This window comes from Macaca mulatta, chromosome 3 (assembly GCF_049350105.2).
Source record: "Macaca mulatta isolate MMU2019108-1 chromosome 3, T2T-MMU8v2.0, whole genome shotgun sequence".
Classification (NCBI taxonomy): Eukaryota; Metazoa; Chordata; class Mammalia; order Primates; family Cercopithecidae; genus Macaca; species Macaca mulatta.
Genome location: NC_133408.1, coordinates 97,285,024 through 97,301,158, shown reverse-complemented (window position 1 = coordinate 97,301,158; position 16,135 = coordinate 97,285,024). Strand labels below are relative to the sequence as shown.

At 46.8% G+C, this 16,135-nt stretch overlaps 1 protein-coding gene across 10 annotated transcripts in view; it reads left to right on the top strand.

The window, feature by feature from the left end:
* ADCYAP1R1 (ADCYAP receptor type I) overlaps positions 1-16,135 on the top strand; it is a 59,207-nt gene that overhangs the window by 29,481 nt on the left and 13,591 nt on the right. For 4 of the 10 annotated variants that reach the window (XM_015133766.3, XM_015133764.3, XM_077996957.1 and 1 more), the window contains 7 exons: positions 2,422-2,531; positions 3,019-3,116; positions 3,590-3,722; positions 4,641-4,794; positions 5,200-5,260; positions 5,890-5,959; positions 10,947-11,038. In XM_015133766.3, the coding sequence (XP_014989252.1) occupies positions 2,422-2,531; positions 3,019-3,116; positions 3,590-3,722; positions 4,641-4,794; positions 5,200-5,260; positions 5,890-5,959; positions 10,947-11,038 (718 nt within the window). Of the gene's footprint in view, positions 1-3; positions 46-2,421; positions 2,532-3,018; positions 3,117-3,589; positions 3,723-4,640; positions 4,795-5,199; positions 5,261-5,889; positions 5,960-10,946; positions 11,039-14,029; positions 14,114-16,135 lie in introns of all 10 variants that reach the window. The other 6 variants (XM_028845892.2, XM_077996958.1, XM_077996955.1 and 3 more) reach the window with 3 other exon arrangements.

Genomic DNA, 16,135 nt, shown 5'->3' with positions numbered 1-16,135 from the left:
CAGGAGAGTCTGATTTTGGTGACAGTAACTCCTTAGATCTCTCAGGTAAGGGGTTAGGCTGGGTTTGACCATGGACTGGCTGGAGGGAAGGGCATCTGCTGATGTGTGAGCTTTGAGAACCCCATCCCAGGCTGGGCTCTGCTCCTCTGTGGCTGTGTGATCTTTGGCAGGTGACTTTTTTCTCTGATAAAGGTACAGATTATCTTCATGGAAAAGCACACAGGCAGAACATCATGTGTAGAATTTCAGGGGAGACACGGATGTCTTAGAGTCTCTTTGTGGACTTCAAATAAAGAACTCTGGGATTGACTGTTTCTGAACTCCAACATGTAGAACAGTGGCTCTCAAACTTTAACCGTGCATCACAGTTACCTCGTGCGCTTGTTAAACACAGGTTCCTGGCAGTCTGTAATTCATTCCGCCTGGGGTGGGGCCTGAGAATGTGCTTGTCTCGCCAGTCTTCCAGGTGATGCTGATGGGCTGATCCCGGGACGGGCACCCCTTTGGGAAAGCTGCCTGCAAGTTTTGTGTTCCTGTGCAGTTACTGGGGCAAATCAGCCTAGTGAAGTAGGCACAATCACTGCGGGGTTTTGACAATCTCAAGAGCACTCCATCTTCCGGAGATTTCTATCAGAACAATACAGTGGCAAATTCACAGAACAGTTCTGAACAAAAGGGTTTATGTTTCTCTGAGCCCACACTGTGTTATAAAAAGGAAAAAAAAGAAAGAAGGAAAATAAAAGAAAGGAAACCGCTTTTCCTTCTAGAACACTTTTTTTTTTAAAATTGTTTTTCAAAGCAGCTTCCCTTTCCTCTTCCCACCATCCTGATGTGAGCAAAGCAGAGAGGAAATGAGGCCCCAGGAGGGGAAGGAACTTGGCCACAGTGGTGATTTCCCTGGGACATTCAGACTTTCTGAAAGAAGTGTTCAGAGGGACTTAAAAGGAGGTTGCCTGAGACAGATTTGCTGGAAGAAGGGACAGTTTGGCATCAGCTGTGGGACAGAAGTGAGCTCCTTTGCTCTCCTTGGGCTTGCCAAACTTCCCCCTTAGCCTGTGCCGTAGAACTCAGAGCTGGAGAAGGGCTGGGCCCAGTCTCCCTGTTGTGGGCAGAACTCTCCTTTCTGGCAGAATTACCCACATCCCAGGAAGTTCATTTCTGACTTTCTTGGCTAAAGAGAACTGGCCTTAGATCTTCTAATGCAGGAAGCGAGGGACACAGATTGGAAAACTGGAAGGATCTGCTCTCTTGGCCTCTGCCTCCCACAGGGGCTGACCTGCTGCCCTCCTTGCCTCCTTCCTGAGCTCCCTGGAGGTGGCGTTGGCTGCAGAGGGGAGGTTTCTGTTCAACAATATGGGTACTGGAGCTCCTTTTCTGCAGGTGTCTCTTGTTTTATACAATGTCCTGGTCTTTGAATGCTGTAAGGGGAAGAACCAACCACACGTGTCCCGATAGACCAGATACTTCCAGTGTCAGGCTGGGTCACACTCAGGTGCTGGGCTGGAGAAAAAGGGAGCTGCTTGCTCAGCCCCCTGCCCTGGACATGAGTGGCCCACCATTATAAACCATCGGGTGAGGGGAGAATGAAAAAGCAACCTTGAAAGACTGGCACAGCCCCGGGCAGGGCAAAACCCAGCCTGGACTCTACTGTGCAGCCAGCACATGATTCATTTAATGGCCATGACTGATCCCACCCTCTTGAGTGTACCACTGAATGGCCTTAAAGTCAACCAAAATAGAATTAAAGTACATTAGTGACAGGAAACAGCCCTCCCAAACTCTGAAAGACAACACTTTAAAAGAAACCCAGATATATATCTTCATAAGATCCGGCCGTGTGTTAGTGGAAATCTGGACCTTGTTAATGAAGCAAGCGCTGTGTCCCCTTGATGCGAGATGTTGCAGCAGCTGTGAGGCTCAGAGCACCAAGGGGAAGCATCACATCAAACCGTGTTCCCCAGGTGTGCCAAGGACCCCACCCACACCCTGCAGTCACCAGAGGGGATTCCTGAAAGTGCCCAGATCTCCTGACGGAGAATCCCTAAGGGCAGGCCTGGAATCTGTATTTGTAATCAGTCTCCTAGGTGGTTTTGCACACTGACGTTTGAGAAGTGCTGATCCAGGGCCCAGGGGAGGACTCAGGCCCATCCCTGATGAGCATTTGGAAATGTTCCAGAGGGGAAGGATGCAGGGATGCTGAAGTCAGCTGGTGCAGTCTCCCCATCTTTGGTTGAGATGAGCTTGCTCCTTGTCTCTCCATCTCTCTGATCAGCAATCACTGATTTCTGAAACCTTTCCCCATGCTTCCCAGTTGGTCTTAGGGGTTTCCAGGAATTCCCACTGAACACGTCATTTTTGCATTAGAATTTCAGGGCCCTCTTAATCATTTCTGGGCCTCGCTGAGTTTTCTTTTTGCTGCAGACATGGGAGTGGTGAGCCGGAACTGCACGGAGGATGGCTGGTCGGAGCCCTTCCCTCATTACTTTGATGCCTGTGGGTTTGATGAATATGAATCTGAGACTGGGGACCAGGTGAGTGTCTGCACCCTGCTCCTCAGAGGTGATGAGGGTGGGGCTGAGGAAACTTAGGTCAGTAGGCAGCATTCATGAGCACCTGCCGGGGCTGAGAAGCAGCTGGGATGCTGCCTACTCCTCCCCACCTACACCTGGCTGCTCTTCCAGGATACTGGAATTAATGCCACTGGGTTAATGCCAGGCCCAGCAGGGGGCTTCCTGGACCTTTGTGCAGGCCAAGGCTGCGGTCTGTTCTGATTGGACAGCGCTCTTGCCTTCAACAGCATGTGCTGAGCATCTGCAGAATGCTGACACTGTGCAAAGGGGAGTAAGAGGCTTGGCCAGGGATAGGAGGTGGTGGAGATGACATCAGCAGAAGAGAGGAAGGAGGAGCTAGGCCTGGAGGTGGGCAGGCCCTGGCCTGGGAGACTGCGTGCAGGCCCGAGGCAGGCTGGCTGTGGGCAGGTCTCACATGAAGTCCTGCCTGTCCTGTGATCTCCTTCAGAATTATTACTACCTGTCAGTGAAGGCCCTCTACACGGTTGGCTACAGCACTTCCCTCGTCACCCTCACCACTGCCATGGTCATCCTGTGTCGCTTCCGGTGAGACCCTCAGCAACATTCAAGCAAGCACCAGAACTGGCCAGGGCCTCAGAGGCCTTGGCCCATCTCTCCTCTCCCACTTGATGTCAGCCCTAGAAGACCCCTTGGAAGGCATTTCCCCGACTCCAAGGATAACAGATGGGAAACTTCACCCCAGAGAGGGCAACTGACTTGTACAGGGCTATGCAGCCAGGCAGAGCCCGGGCAGGAAATCTGCATTACTTGCTTTTGTCTTCCTGGTCTAGATAGTCAGAGGCCACAGGAGGGAGAAGTCTGGCCATGTGGGGTGGTGGATCTGGGTTACAGGGGCCTGAAAGTCAGTGAGGATTTAGAGGTTGGCAGAAGGGTGGCCTGGGTGGGAGACCTGCTGAGATAAAGCCACAGAGTTGGCCCACCACAGATGCCCACATAGAGGGTGGGTGTGAAATGCTGTGGGGTCCAAGGCTTCTTTCTCCCCTGGCCCACTCATGTAGGAAGCTACACTGCACACGCAACTTCATCCACATGAACCTGTTTGTGTCGTTCATGCTGAGGGCGATCTCTGTCTTCATCAAAGACTGGATTCTGTATGCGGAGCAGGACAGCAACCACTGCTTCATCTCCACAGTGAGTGAGCCGAGCAGGCCCATTAGGGCTCTGCCTGGAAGGCCCTGCACCATCCCCTTGGTTCCCTAGGACGCACATTACCTGCCTGACATCCTGCAGGTCAAGTGTGTTCCTGCAGGTGAAGGCATTGCCCTACCACCCCTGGTTTATGTGAAAACTCATGAATTAAGTTACTAGTAGGTGATGAGCCAATGTACGACATCACTTGCAGCCAAAATGTTTCCTGTCTCTTACCCTGCGTGTTTCATTTGGCAAGGCAGTGGAGGAAGGTCAGCTGGGAACACCAAATCCCACTTGACTGACGAGGAAACTGATGCTGGTCATTTAACTAGCCTGGGATGGAGCCCAGGTGCTGATTGGCCAGGGGTCTTTAGAGACACCTCCCCAGGTCTCATACCTCTGGAGGAGGTAGCATGCAGAGAAGCTGGTCTTTGAGGAGGTAAGTTAGGAAGAAGAGTGTAAAGTCCAGGGCTTTGACCAGAGGACATGCTTGGGGAGCCTCTATGAGTAGAGAGTTCTGGAAGCCAGGAATATGTATCCCCCTACCAGAAAGGTGTCCAAATCCTCATTATACCAAGGAGCCTCCTGCAGGGTCCTCTGGCTGATTCTCTCCTTCCTTCCCTCCTCTGTGGGAGAGAGGGTAGGAGCAGGAAAGTGAAGGAGGATGAGCTAGTCATGAGGAAGCTCTGTGTCTGCCACCTGTTTTTGTCCTGTGTGTGCAGTTTTGCCTCCATGAACAGCTTTGACTCAGAATCATGGGATGCTGCAATTTTCAACTCTTTGATCCAGGAATATTGACTCTCTTAGATCCTTGGGATGTTTGAGCCTGAGCATGCCAGAGCCAAAGGGCCCTAGGATTCTCCCCTGCTCCTGTTCCTGTTGGGCTCACGCCCCTCACCCTGGCGCTTCTCCTTGCAGGTGGAATGTAAGGCCATCATGGTTTTCTTCCACTACTGTGTTGTGTCCAACTACTTCTGGCTGTTCATCGAGGGCCTGTACCTCTTCACTCTGCTGGTGGAGACCTTCTTCCCTGAAAGGAGATACTTCTACTGGTACACCATTATTGGCTGGGGTAGGTTTCTGGCTGTGGCTTGGACAGGCTCAGGTCCTGTGGTCAGGTGTGTCCAGGTGTGTCTTTGGTTCCGCCTTCAGGAAGTGTCAGGTGAGGAGGAGGCACTGCCCTGCCCGAGTCTAATGGCCTAGGCTCTTTCTTGGACTCTTTCTCGTTCTTCTTGCCTGTGGACAGCCCACTGTCTCAGGGTGGAGTTATGCCCAGGAGTCCTCTGAGAGACAAGACAGCCCTTGGTCTGAGGGAGATGTAGACGCTTAGGAGGCCTGGGTGTGAGGAACAGTTAGAATTCCCAGGAATTCCAAGTGTCATGGGGGAATGATAGCCTCTGGGAGCCCCAGGTCTGCAGTGGACATTGGCCATATTGGTTTTCCTGTTCTCATGGACCTCTTTTTCTTGTTCTCCCAGGGACCCCAACTGTGTGTGTGACGGTGTGGGCTACGCTGAGACTCTACTTTGATGACACAGGGTTAGTACACGCTCAGGAGTTAGGGCCACAGCACAGAGTAGATTCTTACAGATGGGTTCTCAGTAGCTGCCCTGACTTCACATGAACTGCCTCCAACACACCATTCAATGCCAGGCCCAGACTAAAGCCCAGCACTGGGCACCACCTGAGCCCTGGCCCCATGCAGGTGACCCACCCAGCTGCGTCTCAACCAGCAACCCAGCAAGAGAATGTGCTAGGTCTCTGAGCCCTTGTCTACTTCTGCACTCAGCTGAGTGCCTGTTTTCCTTTTAGGGAGGGGAGGAAGCATGTTGAGGGGGAGGTCACATCCTAAGAGCTGTAGGTCTTATGGGGAAAAATGGTCCTTTCCTAGGAGCTCACTGGTGATCCTGACTTTTGGGCTTCATGCCCTGCCTTGATAGGTGAGCGGAGGGAAAGATAGAGGCTCAGAAGCAGGGGATTTTCAGAGCCAGGACCAGGCTGGAGTCTGCAGCCCGCTGGAGAGCTCTTCTTCTAGCCAGAGCTCTCTTCTCCTCAGAGAGCTGCAGTGGTGAAAGTGTTGGGCGCCCAGCTAGATGGGGCAGTGTCCTGCAGGCTTCTATGCTGCCGACTCACGGACGCGATCTTGCTTCTCTCTGTCCATCTTTCAGCTGCTGGGATATGAATGACAGCACAGCTCTGTGGTGGGTGATCAAAGGCCCTGTGGTTGGCTCTATCATGGTGAGTGTCCTTGGGATGAAGAGGAAGGGAAGAGACAGGGTCTTGGGCAGAAAGGCATGTAAGGAAGAGAAATGAAAGAGTCCCCACACAACCCTGACTTCCTACTCCGTCATGGCTGCATGATAATCTGTAACAGGGATGCACAAACTCTTTAGCTATTCCCCTAGCACTGGAGATTTAGATTATCCCATTTTTTCCTTATTACAAAAGATAGAAATAGTTTTGTGCATAATTTTGAGCATGTAGAAATATTTCTTTAGAATACATCCTTAGAAGTGGAATTGCTGGGTTGAAAGGGGTACACGTTTAAAATTTCAGATCCCAAATTGTTTTGCAAAAACCCTTTAATAATTTATGCCTCCTGAGGAAGAGTGGCTCACTTCCCCATTTCATTGTCTACACTTATAATATCAATCATTTAAGTTTTTGCACAGGTTTATGGAGGATTGCTGGCTTCTAATTTTAATGTACATTTCTCCATCTCGCTAGGGTGACTGAGCATTTGTTTCCAAACATTAATTGGCAATTTGTTGTTATTGTGGATATTCCTGTTTATTTCTCTTGTTCAGTTTTCTATCAGATTTTATTAGTTACAGTTTAAAGGATAGTTAACACTTCCTATGTTGTATATGTTGTAAGTATATTGCGATTTCTGCGTAGCATTTATATAGTCAAATGGTCAAGATTTCTCTTAGTTAATTCCAAGCCTTATTTCTGGTTGATAGAGGCCTTTCCCAACCCAAGATATAAAAGTGTTATTCTTGTTTCGTAACACTTTTGTGGATGTAAAACAAAGTCTACACTTTTTGTGGGCTATTACATGTGCATCTTCAATCCAGCTGAAATTTTACTGTTTTGTCTGGTCTGAAATGATATTCAATTTTATCTAATTTTATTTTTTCAATGGATGGACATCCTACCCTCTCAATCCTTTTTATTGAATCCTTTTTCCATTATGTTGAAATGTCATTTTATTATAAACACTCAATATACTGGTCTTTGGTTCCAGACTTTCTATTCTAGGTTACTAATCTATTTGTCCATTCCCATGGCAGATGCACCATTATGCTAGTTACTGTAACCTTGTAGCATGTTCTGGTATGCAGATTATCCCTTCATTATTCTTTTGTTTTCTTCAAATTTTCCTTGCACGTTTACTCTTTCTGGTGTACTTTTGAATATCCTTGTCGAGTTGCACCAAACAAGTGTAATTAAGATTTGTGTAGGAATTGCATTGCATTTAGAGACTAATTTGGAAGAGAATTTATTTTCTTAAAAGACTGAGTCATCCTCTCCAAGAATGTGGCATGATTCTCCAAGTATTCAGTCTTTCTTACAGAGTCATTTTGGTTAAGCTTTTTAGTTTTCTTCCCTGTTCTTGCTATGTTTACCTCTAAGGTGTTTTCCAGTTTGGGCTTTAAGTGGGTCTGGGAATCATTCTTTCATTGTATTTTCTAATAGACTATTGCTAGTGTACAGGAAAGCTATTGTTTTTTATGTATTGTGTCTTTTCTTAGTTATGCTTCTGAACTCTCTTACTGGTTTTTATACCTTTTCAGTTGGTTCTCCTGGATTTTCTAGGTAGAAAATTATATAATCGTCAAATGAAAATAGATTTTGCTCTTTCTTTCCAGTGTTTACATCTTTTAGCCCTTGTTTTTGTAGGGATGGTGTTTGCTCTAGTTTTGGCAGTTACCCCTCATTGAATTGGGAAGTTTTTCTTGTTGGCTTCAGTGTTTCTTTGTTGTTGTTGTTTTGTTTTTTGTTTTTTTAAAATCAGGAATGGGTGACAAATTGTATCAAATGTGTTTTGGAGGCATTCATTCAAGTAATCATTTATTTAGTGATGGATATTTATAGTATTCCAGTTTTCCTTTGTTATGAACAGTGCCACAATGAACATATTTGTGCATATCTTGAGCATATGTGAATATGTCTTTAGAATAAATCTCAAGAGTCTAATTTCTGGGATGAAGAGTATGTACATTTAACATTTTCATGCAGATCAGATTGCTCTCAATGAGCAAGGTACAAGAGCGCTCATTTCCCATGTCTTTGCTGAATTACACTTGCTGGTCTTATGGGGGATAATGGAAGCTCGTTGTTTTAGTCTGTTATTGTAACAAATATTAGATTTTTGGGGGTGGGTTTTTGGGGTAAAACCTTTATTAACATGATCTGTTTATTCTTTTACTGTATTGCTAAATTTTGTTTTTTAATACTTTGTTTAAAGTTTTTGGCATTGTTCATAAAATTCTGCGGTCTTAGGTACACATGTGTGTATCTGTGTGTTTTCTCTCCTCATTCTGTTTTCGTAGCAAAATTTTGTTAGCCTCATAGGTAATCCTGAAGGTTTTGTTTTGTTTTTTAATTTGCCTTGAAACAATTAAGCAGTATGTAAATTACATCTTTCTTAATGTTATTCTGGAACTGGTCTATAAAATTATCTAGACCTGGTACCTTTTAATGCATACACCTTTAACTACTTTTTAATTTCTTCTGAGGTTATTGTTCTACTTAGATTTTCTATTTCTTCTTAAGTTGATTTTGTTAATATTTGTTTCCTCATTTTGTTCACTTTTCTCTCATCATTTAAAATATTGTGTGTTTATTGTCTTGCCATCTTTCTCATTCCTAAATTTGTTTAATTATATTTTTTCCTTTTTCATTGACTAACACATACAGTTAACAGTATTACTAAGTACCAGGTATTGATTTTTTTTCGTTTTTTAAAAAATAATTTCAACTTTTATTTTAGATCCAGGGAATACACGTGCAGGTTTGTTACATAGGTATATCACATGATGTTGAAGTTACAGGTACAGTTGATCCCATCACCCAGGTAGTCAGCATAGTACCCAATAGTTAGTTTTTAGACCCTTGCCCCCCATCCTCCCTTGCTGTCTAGTAGTTCCCAGTGTCCATTGTTGCTGTCTTTATGTCCATGAGTACCCAATGTTTAGCTCCCACTTCTAAGTGAGAACATGTGGTATTTGGTTTTCTGTTTCTGTGTTAATTCACTTAGGATAATGGCCTCCAGCTGCATCTATGTTGCTGTAAAGGATGTGTCTACATTCTTTTTATGGCTATGTAGTAGTCCATGGTATATATGTGCCACATTTTCTTTATCCGGTCCACTGTTGATGGGCACCTAGGTGGATCCCATGTCTTTGCTATCGTGAATAGTGTTGTGATGAACAAACCAATGCATGTGTCTTTTTTGTAGAATGATATATTTTCCTTTGGGCATATAGTCAGTAATGGGATTGCTGGGTCTAATGATGGTTTTAAGTTCTTTGAGAAATCTCCAAACTGCTTTCCATGATGGCTGAATTAATTTACATTCCCACCAACAGTGTTTCCATACTCCCTTTTCTCTGCCTCCTCCCCAGCATCTGTTGTCTTTTGACTTTTTAGTAATAGCCATTCTGACTGATGTGAGATGGAGTCTCTCTGTGGTTTTGATTCTCATTTCTCTGATGATTAGTGATGTCGAGCATTTTTTCATATATTTGCTGGCTGCTTGTACATCTTCTTTTAAGAAGTATCTGTTTATATCTTTTTCCACTTTTTAATAAAAGTATTTGTCTTTTGCTTGTTGAATTGAGTTCCTCATGGATGCTGGATATTAGACCTTTGTTGGATGCATAGTTTGCAAATATATTCTCCCATTCTGTAAGTTGTGTGTTTGCTCTGTTGACAGTTTCTTTTGCTATGAAGTTCTTTAGTTTAATCAGGTCCCACTTGTCAATTTTTGGTTTTGTTGCAATTGCTTTTGAGGAGAAAGCTATAAATTATTTCCCAAGGCCTATGTCCAGAATGGTGGTTCCTAGGTTTTCTTCTAGGACTTTTATAGTTTGAGGTCTTACCTTTAAGTCTTTAATTCATCTTTAGTTAAATTTTGAATATGGTGTAAGGAAGGGGTCCAGTTTCACTCTTCTGCATATGGTGAACCAGCAATCCCAGCATCACTTACTGAATAGGGAATCCTTTCCCCATTGCTTATTTTTGTAAACTTCAGACACTGATCAAACTGGGCATGTAGCAGAGAACAAGATTGGCAGAATCCTGCCCTCATGGAACAGGCTTTGTCATTAAATTTATCTGTAAAAACCAACAAACAAGATAAAAGCAAAAATAAAACTTTATTTTTGTTGATCAGTTCTCTTATTTTTTCTTATTTCTTTCTGATAATTTTTTATAATTATTAATTTCTTTCTTATATAAGTTACATTTGTGGTAATCTTTCTAGCTTTTGATTTGAATGCTTAAGTGTTTTCCAGTATTTATTATTTTTTTAATCAGTTAGTTTTTGGCTCTTCATTTTCTTCTCCAAGGGCTGCTTTGGCTACACCCAAAGGATATTGTGTAGTCCTGTGTAGACCTGTCATTGTGCCTTGTTTCTGTTTCTTTGCTCCCTTTCCTTCTCCTTTGTGACTGTTCACATAGCTTCCTACTTTGTTGAGGAAGCTTTTGTCCCCAGTCTTTATCTGAAGACAATGCTACTATTGCCACTCCCAGGCAGCCCTTTAATTAGCAATGCTTATGGCTGTCCATTCTGGTTCCCCATATTTGATGACTCTGAACTTGGAATTTCTCTAAAGAACAACTCTCACTTCTGCAATAGCCTTACTTTATCTCTTTTGGGCTGTAGTTTTCCCATCACCCTGATCCTGTTTTCTCTTTCTCTTTTAGAAATGGTTTACTTTTCTGACTTACTCATGATGTCCTTTCCTATTTCCCGTACTTCTATGGAATTCTTTTTCTACTATCTCTTCCTTCATTTCAATGATACTGTGGGAGGCTGGAGAGAGAAATGCGAGTTATCATGCCGCCATCTTGGATTAAAAGTGTAGATGGGATCTTGACTAGGTGGGGGAGGGTCCTGCTGGAGGAATAATAGCCTATGCTGAGGCAGAGGTATAGAAAGTCTTTGCCAAGAATCATGTTCATTTGCTTTTTTTTTTTTTTTTTTTTCGCTCCTCAGGTTAACTTTGTGCTTTTTATTGGCATTATCGTCATCCTTGTGCAGAAACTTCAGTCTCCAGACATGGGAGGCAATGAGTCCAGCATCTACTTGTAAGTACCATTGTGTGGATGCCACAGCCATTGCTGACAGCCGCGCGGGCCCTGCATTCAGGTCACAGGCAGAAGAAGGCCTGTGCTTTGCTGATAGGGTGACCTAGCATCGGCATTTGCAGATCTTCTTCTGATTAAACAGCCTTTAATATAGTTGCCCTTCCAGCATTAAGCAAACCCAGGAGCTCCTCAGCTGCATGACCATGATATGGATGGGCAGGAAGAGAGAGAGAGGGAGAGGGAGAGAGAGAGAGAGAGAGCGAGAGAGAGAGAGAGAGAGCGCCTGACAGAGAGACTGACTAGGAGTCAAGATGGAAAACACCAGATTTCTTAAGGGAGGTAGGTTCTTGGTTGGTTAGAAGTTGAATTTCCTTTGGGGTTCCTGGTTCTATGGGAAGCTCATGAATACCTTTGATACACTGTTGCCTGATATTCCCACCCCCAGCCCAGACTGTGGAAGTTGCCCAGTTCCCACTAGGGAGTCAGGTGGACACATTTTCACTGGTCTGGGTGTTGGAATGGGGGTACTTTCTTTCCTCCACTGGCCCTCAGGGCAGCTCTACCTCTGCATGTGGTCTTATTTCTTCAACTCCTTCCTTTCCGATGAACATGTGATTGTTTGGGGATTCTTGGGTTAGAGGGCAGCCTCTTACCATAGAGCGTAGGGCTTTCTCCACTTCATGGCCACTTGATTTGCAAGAAGTATTTCTGCAGTCATGTCCCTAACAGCCTATCTTTGCCTGCCCTTTCCCACTTCTCTATGCCCTGTCTCATTCTGAAATCAGACAGAGCACCTTCTACCTCCCATCTCTGGCCTTGTGAATGGGAGCATGACCAGCTGGGTGTGTGGGGTATGAGGACATTTCTGATGCTGGGGAGGAAGGTTGGTAGTCCCCTGTGGTTGGCTGGGGGGGGTGGATGGGCACACTCTGGTTCTGAGGGCAGTCCCTGGGGTCCGTCTGCTGGTAAGGCAAAAGCCCTATGTGTGGCTTCCTCTGCTCCTTCAGAAGAAAGCAAGTGAGGAGGAGCTGAGGTATCTTCACTAGGTGCGTCACTGGGTGCATGGTACTGCCTGCATCAGAGACTTGGGTCACAACCTTGATGGCTGCCCTGTGGGACAGATGACAAGTGGGGCAGTGAGAGATCCCAGTACAGGGCTCCCCTAGGGCCCCCTTCCTCAGTCATTCTCCTAGGGGGAAGAAGCAGGAACTGCTTAGGGACCAAATCCCAGATCCTTCCCTAAGGCTCCTTGAGGCTTCCTTAGGGAGGTGGAGCTTGCTCTTGGTCTGTCAATCTGTTCAGCCTGGGGACCTCCCCATGTGAAACCCTTTCTCAGGGGTGGGGGACTAGCACAGGGCCTGAGGTGTTCAGCCAGGTTTTTTCTGCCTATGCAATGATTACATCACATTGGAAAAAGTGCTTTTTTTTTTTTTTTTGCTATCCTTTTACTGTTTTTATTTTCATGGTTTGCTAGTTTTTTACCAATTCTTGCTTATATGTGTATATTATGTAGAGGAAAATTATTCATCAATATAAATCATAAAGTCTTAGAGGCCCTGCACTGTGGGGTGGGAGGCCAGCCCTCTGCTACTACAAAACCTGCCCTAGATACATCATTCCTGCCTTCATCTCAAGGATTCGCAAAATAGGGCCCCGCTGCTCGCCTCATCTCCTGTCTAGTGTTGGACACTGCCCTTGTGTCTGGCCTCAGTTTCTCCTGCTTGGGTGTGGATCTGGTCACACACTAACAGTTGTCTCCCATATTTGAAGCTGGCAGGGAGCTAAGTCAACCTCATCTCTCATTTGAGCTCTAGTGGTCTTGATTTCCTCCCCTTCCTGGTAGGATTTGTTCTTCTACTGAGGGCCCCCAGCCTCTTCTCTGTGGGGTCCTCTCAGCTTTCCATACTAAATAGGATACCCTACTGAACCCTGAACACACTTTGCCAGTTCAGACATTCTGCTTTGGGCAGCAAGAATCCCCAGGGCCTAGTGGGAAAGAAGTGTGAGCCAAGGTTTCAGGTTCTCCACACACAGGAGCCTTGAGTCTTGTTAGGTCTTCCTAATGCATAGATAAGGGCTACTTGTAATTAGCACATGGTTTATACATTTAAGTACTCTATTAATCTGGGACATTTAAAGATCCAGCTAGTTGGTTTGCTTCTGGCATTAAAAACAAATCGCTTTGCAATCTCAGCAAATCCTTTTTTTTTTTTTTTTTTTTTTTTTTTTTAGAGAAAGCCAAACCTCTGCTAGTCTTGAGTGCCCATGATTAAAAACTCAGATGGATGAAGTCTGTGAGCCAAGTGGGAGTGCCCACAGAGGACAGGGGATCAGCTTGATCCCATTCTGTCCAGCAGCATATTTGAGTGACAGGGGCAAGGAGACCCTGTCGGCCAATGTGAGTAGTAATCCAATTGACCACACTGCTAAGAGCTGTAGGTCACTTGGAAATACTCACGACCACATCCATGCACATTTAACACCCGCAAACATCCAGCGAATCTGGTGGAATAGGTAAGCCACTGTCAAATAGAATCACCATGTTACAGCTGAGGGAACTAGTTATCAGTGAAGTGACATGAATCTAGGAGGAAGGAGGATGCCATGGCTATGGTTCGGGCAGGCCTTTCACCCCAAGCTTGACAGCACCATCATCCCTGTCCTCAAGGAATGCACAGATGAAAAGATAGCATTAAACAAGTGTACAAAATTAGGCTTCCTGGAAGAAGAGGCCCCTGGTGGGTTCTAGCCTGTGTGAAAGCCCCCTCAGCCCAGAGTGCTTGGCAGAGCTGGCTTGGAGCTGGGAGGTGTCTGCACTGAGAGGAGGGGAGAATGCCAGACTCAGGGGAGGTGAGAGGGCAGGGATTGAGGGGAGAGGGAGATTCCAGGGCTGTGCCGGAGTCCCCTGGGGTACCAGAGTTATGTGTGGGGCCGCAAAGCCCCTTCAGATCTGCCCACAACAGCTCTCCGGTTTTTTCCTCTTGTTTCCAGAACAAATTTAAGCCCGCGAGTCCCCAAGAAAGCCCAAGAGGACCCCCTGCCTGTGTCCTCAGACCAGCATTCACTCCCTTTCCTGTAGGTTGGTTCCAGCTGCTCAGGTGATAAGGGTTTGTCCTCCATAGACCAAGACGGTGTTCCTGACCCAGCCTCAGAAGCACCTGTTGGGGTCTGGGACCTCTGCAGGGGGATGGTGGCACTGAGCCACTCATCCTCTCTGACTGATGCTCCTGGTAGGATGAGTGCCAGGACTTGGGAAGTGGGCATCAGGGGCTGGGTCAGGGCTCAGCATGTGCTCAGGGTCAACTTGGTCTGGGGCAGGGGTGAGGGGGGTTAGGGCTTAGCCCTCAACGGGGGTTGGCACTCAGCCTCAGGTAGGTCAGGGTTAGCTGGAGTTGAGCTCTGTGAGCAGGTAACTGGTTCAGAAAGGGGAGAGGTGAGGCTTCCAGGGTAGACATTAACTGTTCGGGGAGAGCCTTCGCCCCCTGCCTTGAAGTGAGCGGCTTAATTCCAGGGGCCTCCTCCCTGGAAGACAAGCATTGGAAGCTGCAGCTTAGGTGGAGGAGGGAAAACCCATCTGTACTCCTATGGGGTCTCTTTGGCCCCACTGGGGAGGATGCACACATCTCTGGAGATGGCTGTGCCGGGGCCAGGCATAAGTGCAGCCAGGCAGCTTTCAGTCTAGGGGCTTCCTCCATAGCCAGAGCCTTCCAGCTCACACAGCCTCCATCTTCCACTTCCATAGCACCTCCTCCCCTGCCGAGGAGCACCCGATCCTCAAAGTTCATGTTAGGGGCCGGCAGCAGGGAATTGTTACCCTCATGTTGCAGACAGAGAAACTGAGGTCCAGAGAAGGAAAATGGCATCACCTAAGATGACCCAGCAGTCAGTGGCTGAGCAAAATCCTGAGCTAGGGTGCCCAGACTTCCCAACTGGGACCCCTCTGGGCTGGCCGGGAGTGTGGAGGGGTGGCTCGTCCTTGTGGTTGGGGAGGAGGTGGTGGTGGGTAGGAAGTTCCCAGGATCTGTGAGCTGTGCTGCTAGTGGGGTGCCAGTGTGGTAGGTAGTACTTCTGGGACTGGGCAGGGCTCTGGGGGTGGCATAGCATCTTAGTATCAGGAGAGACCCTATGGAGTGTGTTCAGCTTAGTCCACCACATTCTGTGGACCGCCAAGTGGCCAGCACCACATTGATCCCTAGGACTGCAGACATGAAGAAGAAAGGGATGCTGCCTGCAAAGGGCTCCCTGCAGGTGTCTCTGTCTAGCGTTTCTCTGGGTGTTTCCCAGGGCTGTAGCCCAGCCAGCCTTGCACACAACAGCTGCGGAAGCATTTCTGGAGTTTGGCCCTCATAGAAACTGTGTGCTGGATCCCTGGCTGACAGATGTGAGTGCCGAGACATGGAAATGGCTGTGACCTTCCTGTGGACACACAGTGAAGCTGTGGCGGAGCCAGTCCTGGAGGCCAAGGCTCTCTGACTGGCAGACGTGGGGGTGGGTCCTGCACCTGTGATAGGGTCTCCCACTTTCTGAGTCAGGCTGCTCTGTTCTCCAGACAGCCCCACCCAACACCCTTGCCTGAGCTTTTAGTCTCTTTTGGATCCAACTCAGAGTTTATCGCATCAGCCAGTCTAGGTTCATCTCTTCTTCCTGACTTAATTTATTTTCCCTTTTCCCTAACTGTGACTTTTCAGAGATTCTGACATCTTTCTGTCTCCCGCCCCATCTCTGGCTTTCCTGCAGTTTGTTCTTTTTCTTTTCCATGAGTCCTTTTGGGCAGAGCCATTGAAGGTTTGGGGAGAGACTTTTCCTTAGACTCGTCTCCTTCAAGAGCCCTCCAGGGTCAGTCCTCCCCCAAGCTGCTCCTTGATCTGCCCTCCCTGACCCCCATCAGTGCCACACAACTTCGCCAGGTGCAGAGTTTCCCAGGAACTTGTCACTAAATGGTCTTTGGAATACTTTCAAAGAAACCTTAACAAAATCGGAGGAGTCTATGTTTACCATAGAAACATCTAGGGTCCAAGAGGGACAGGAACAATCTTGAAGCTAAAGAAAGCAGAACTACAGAGGAGAACTTCAGAATTTGGGGTGAAGGTTTAAGGT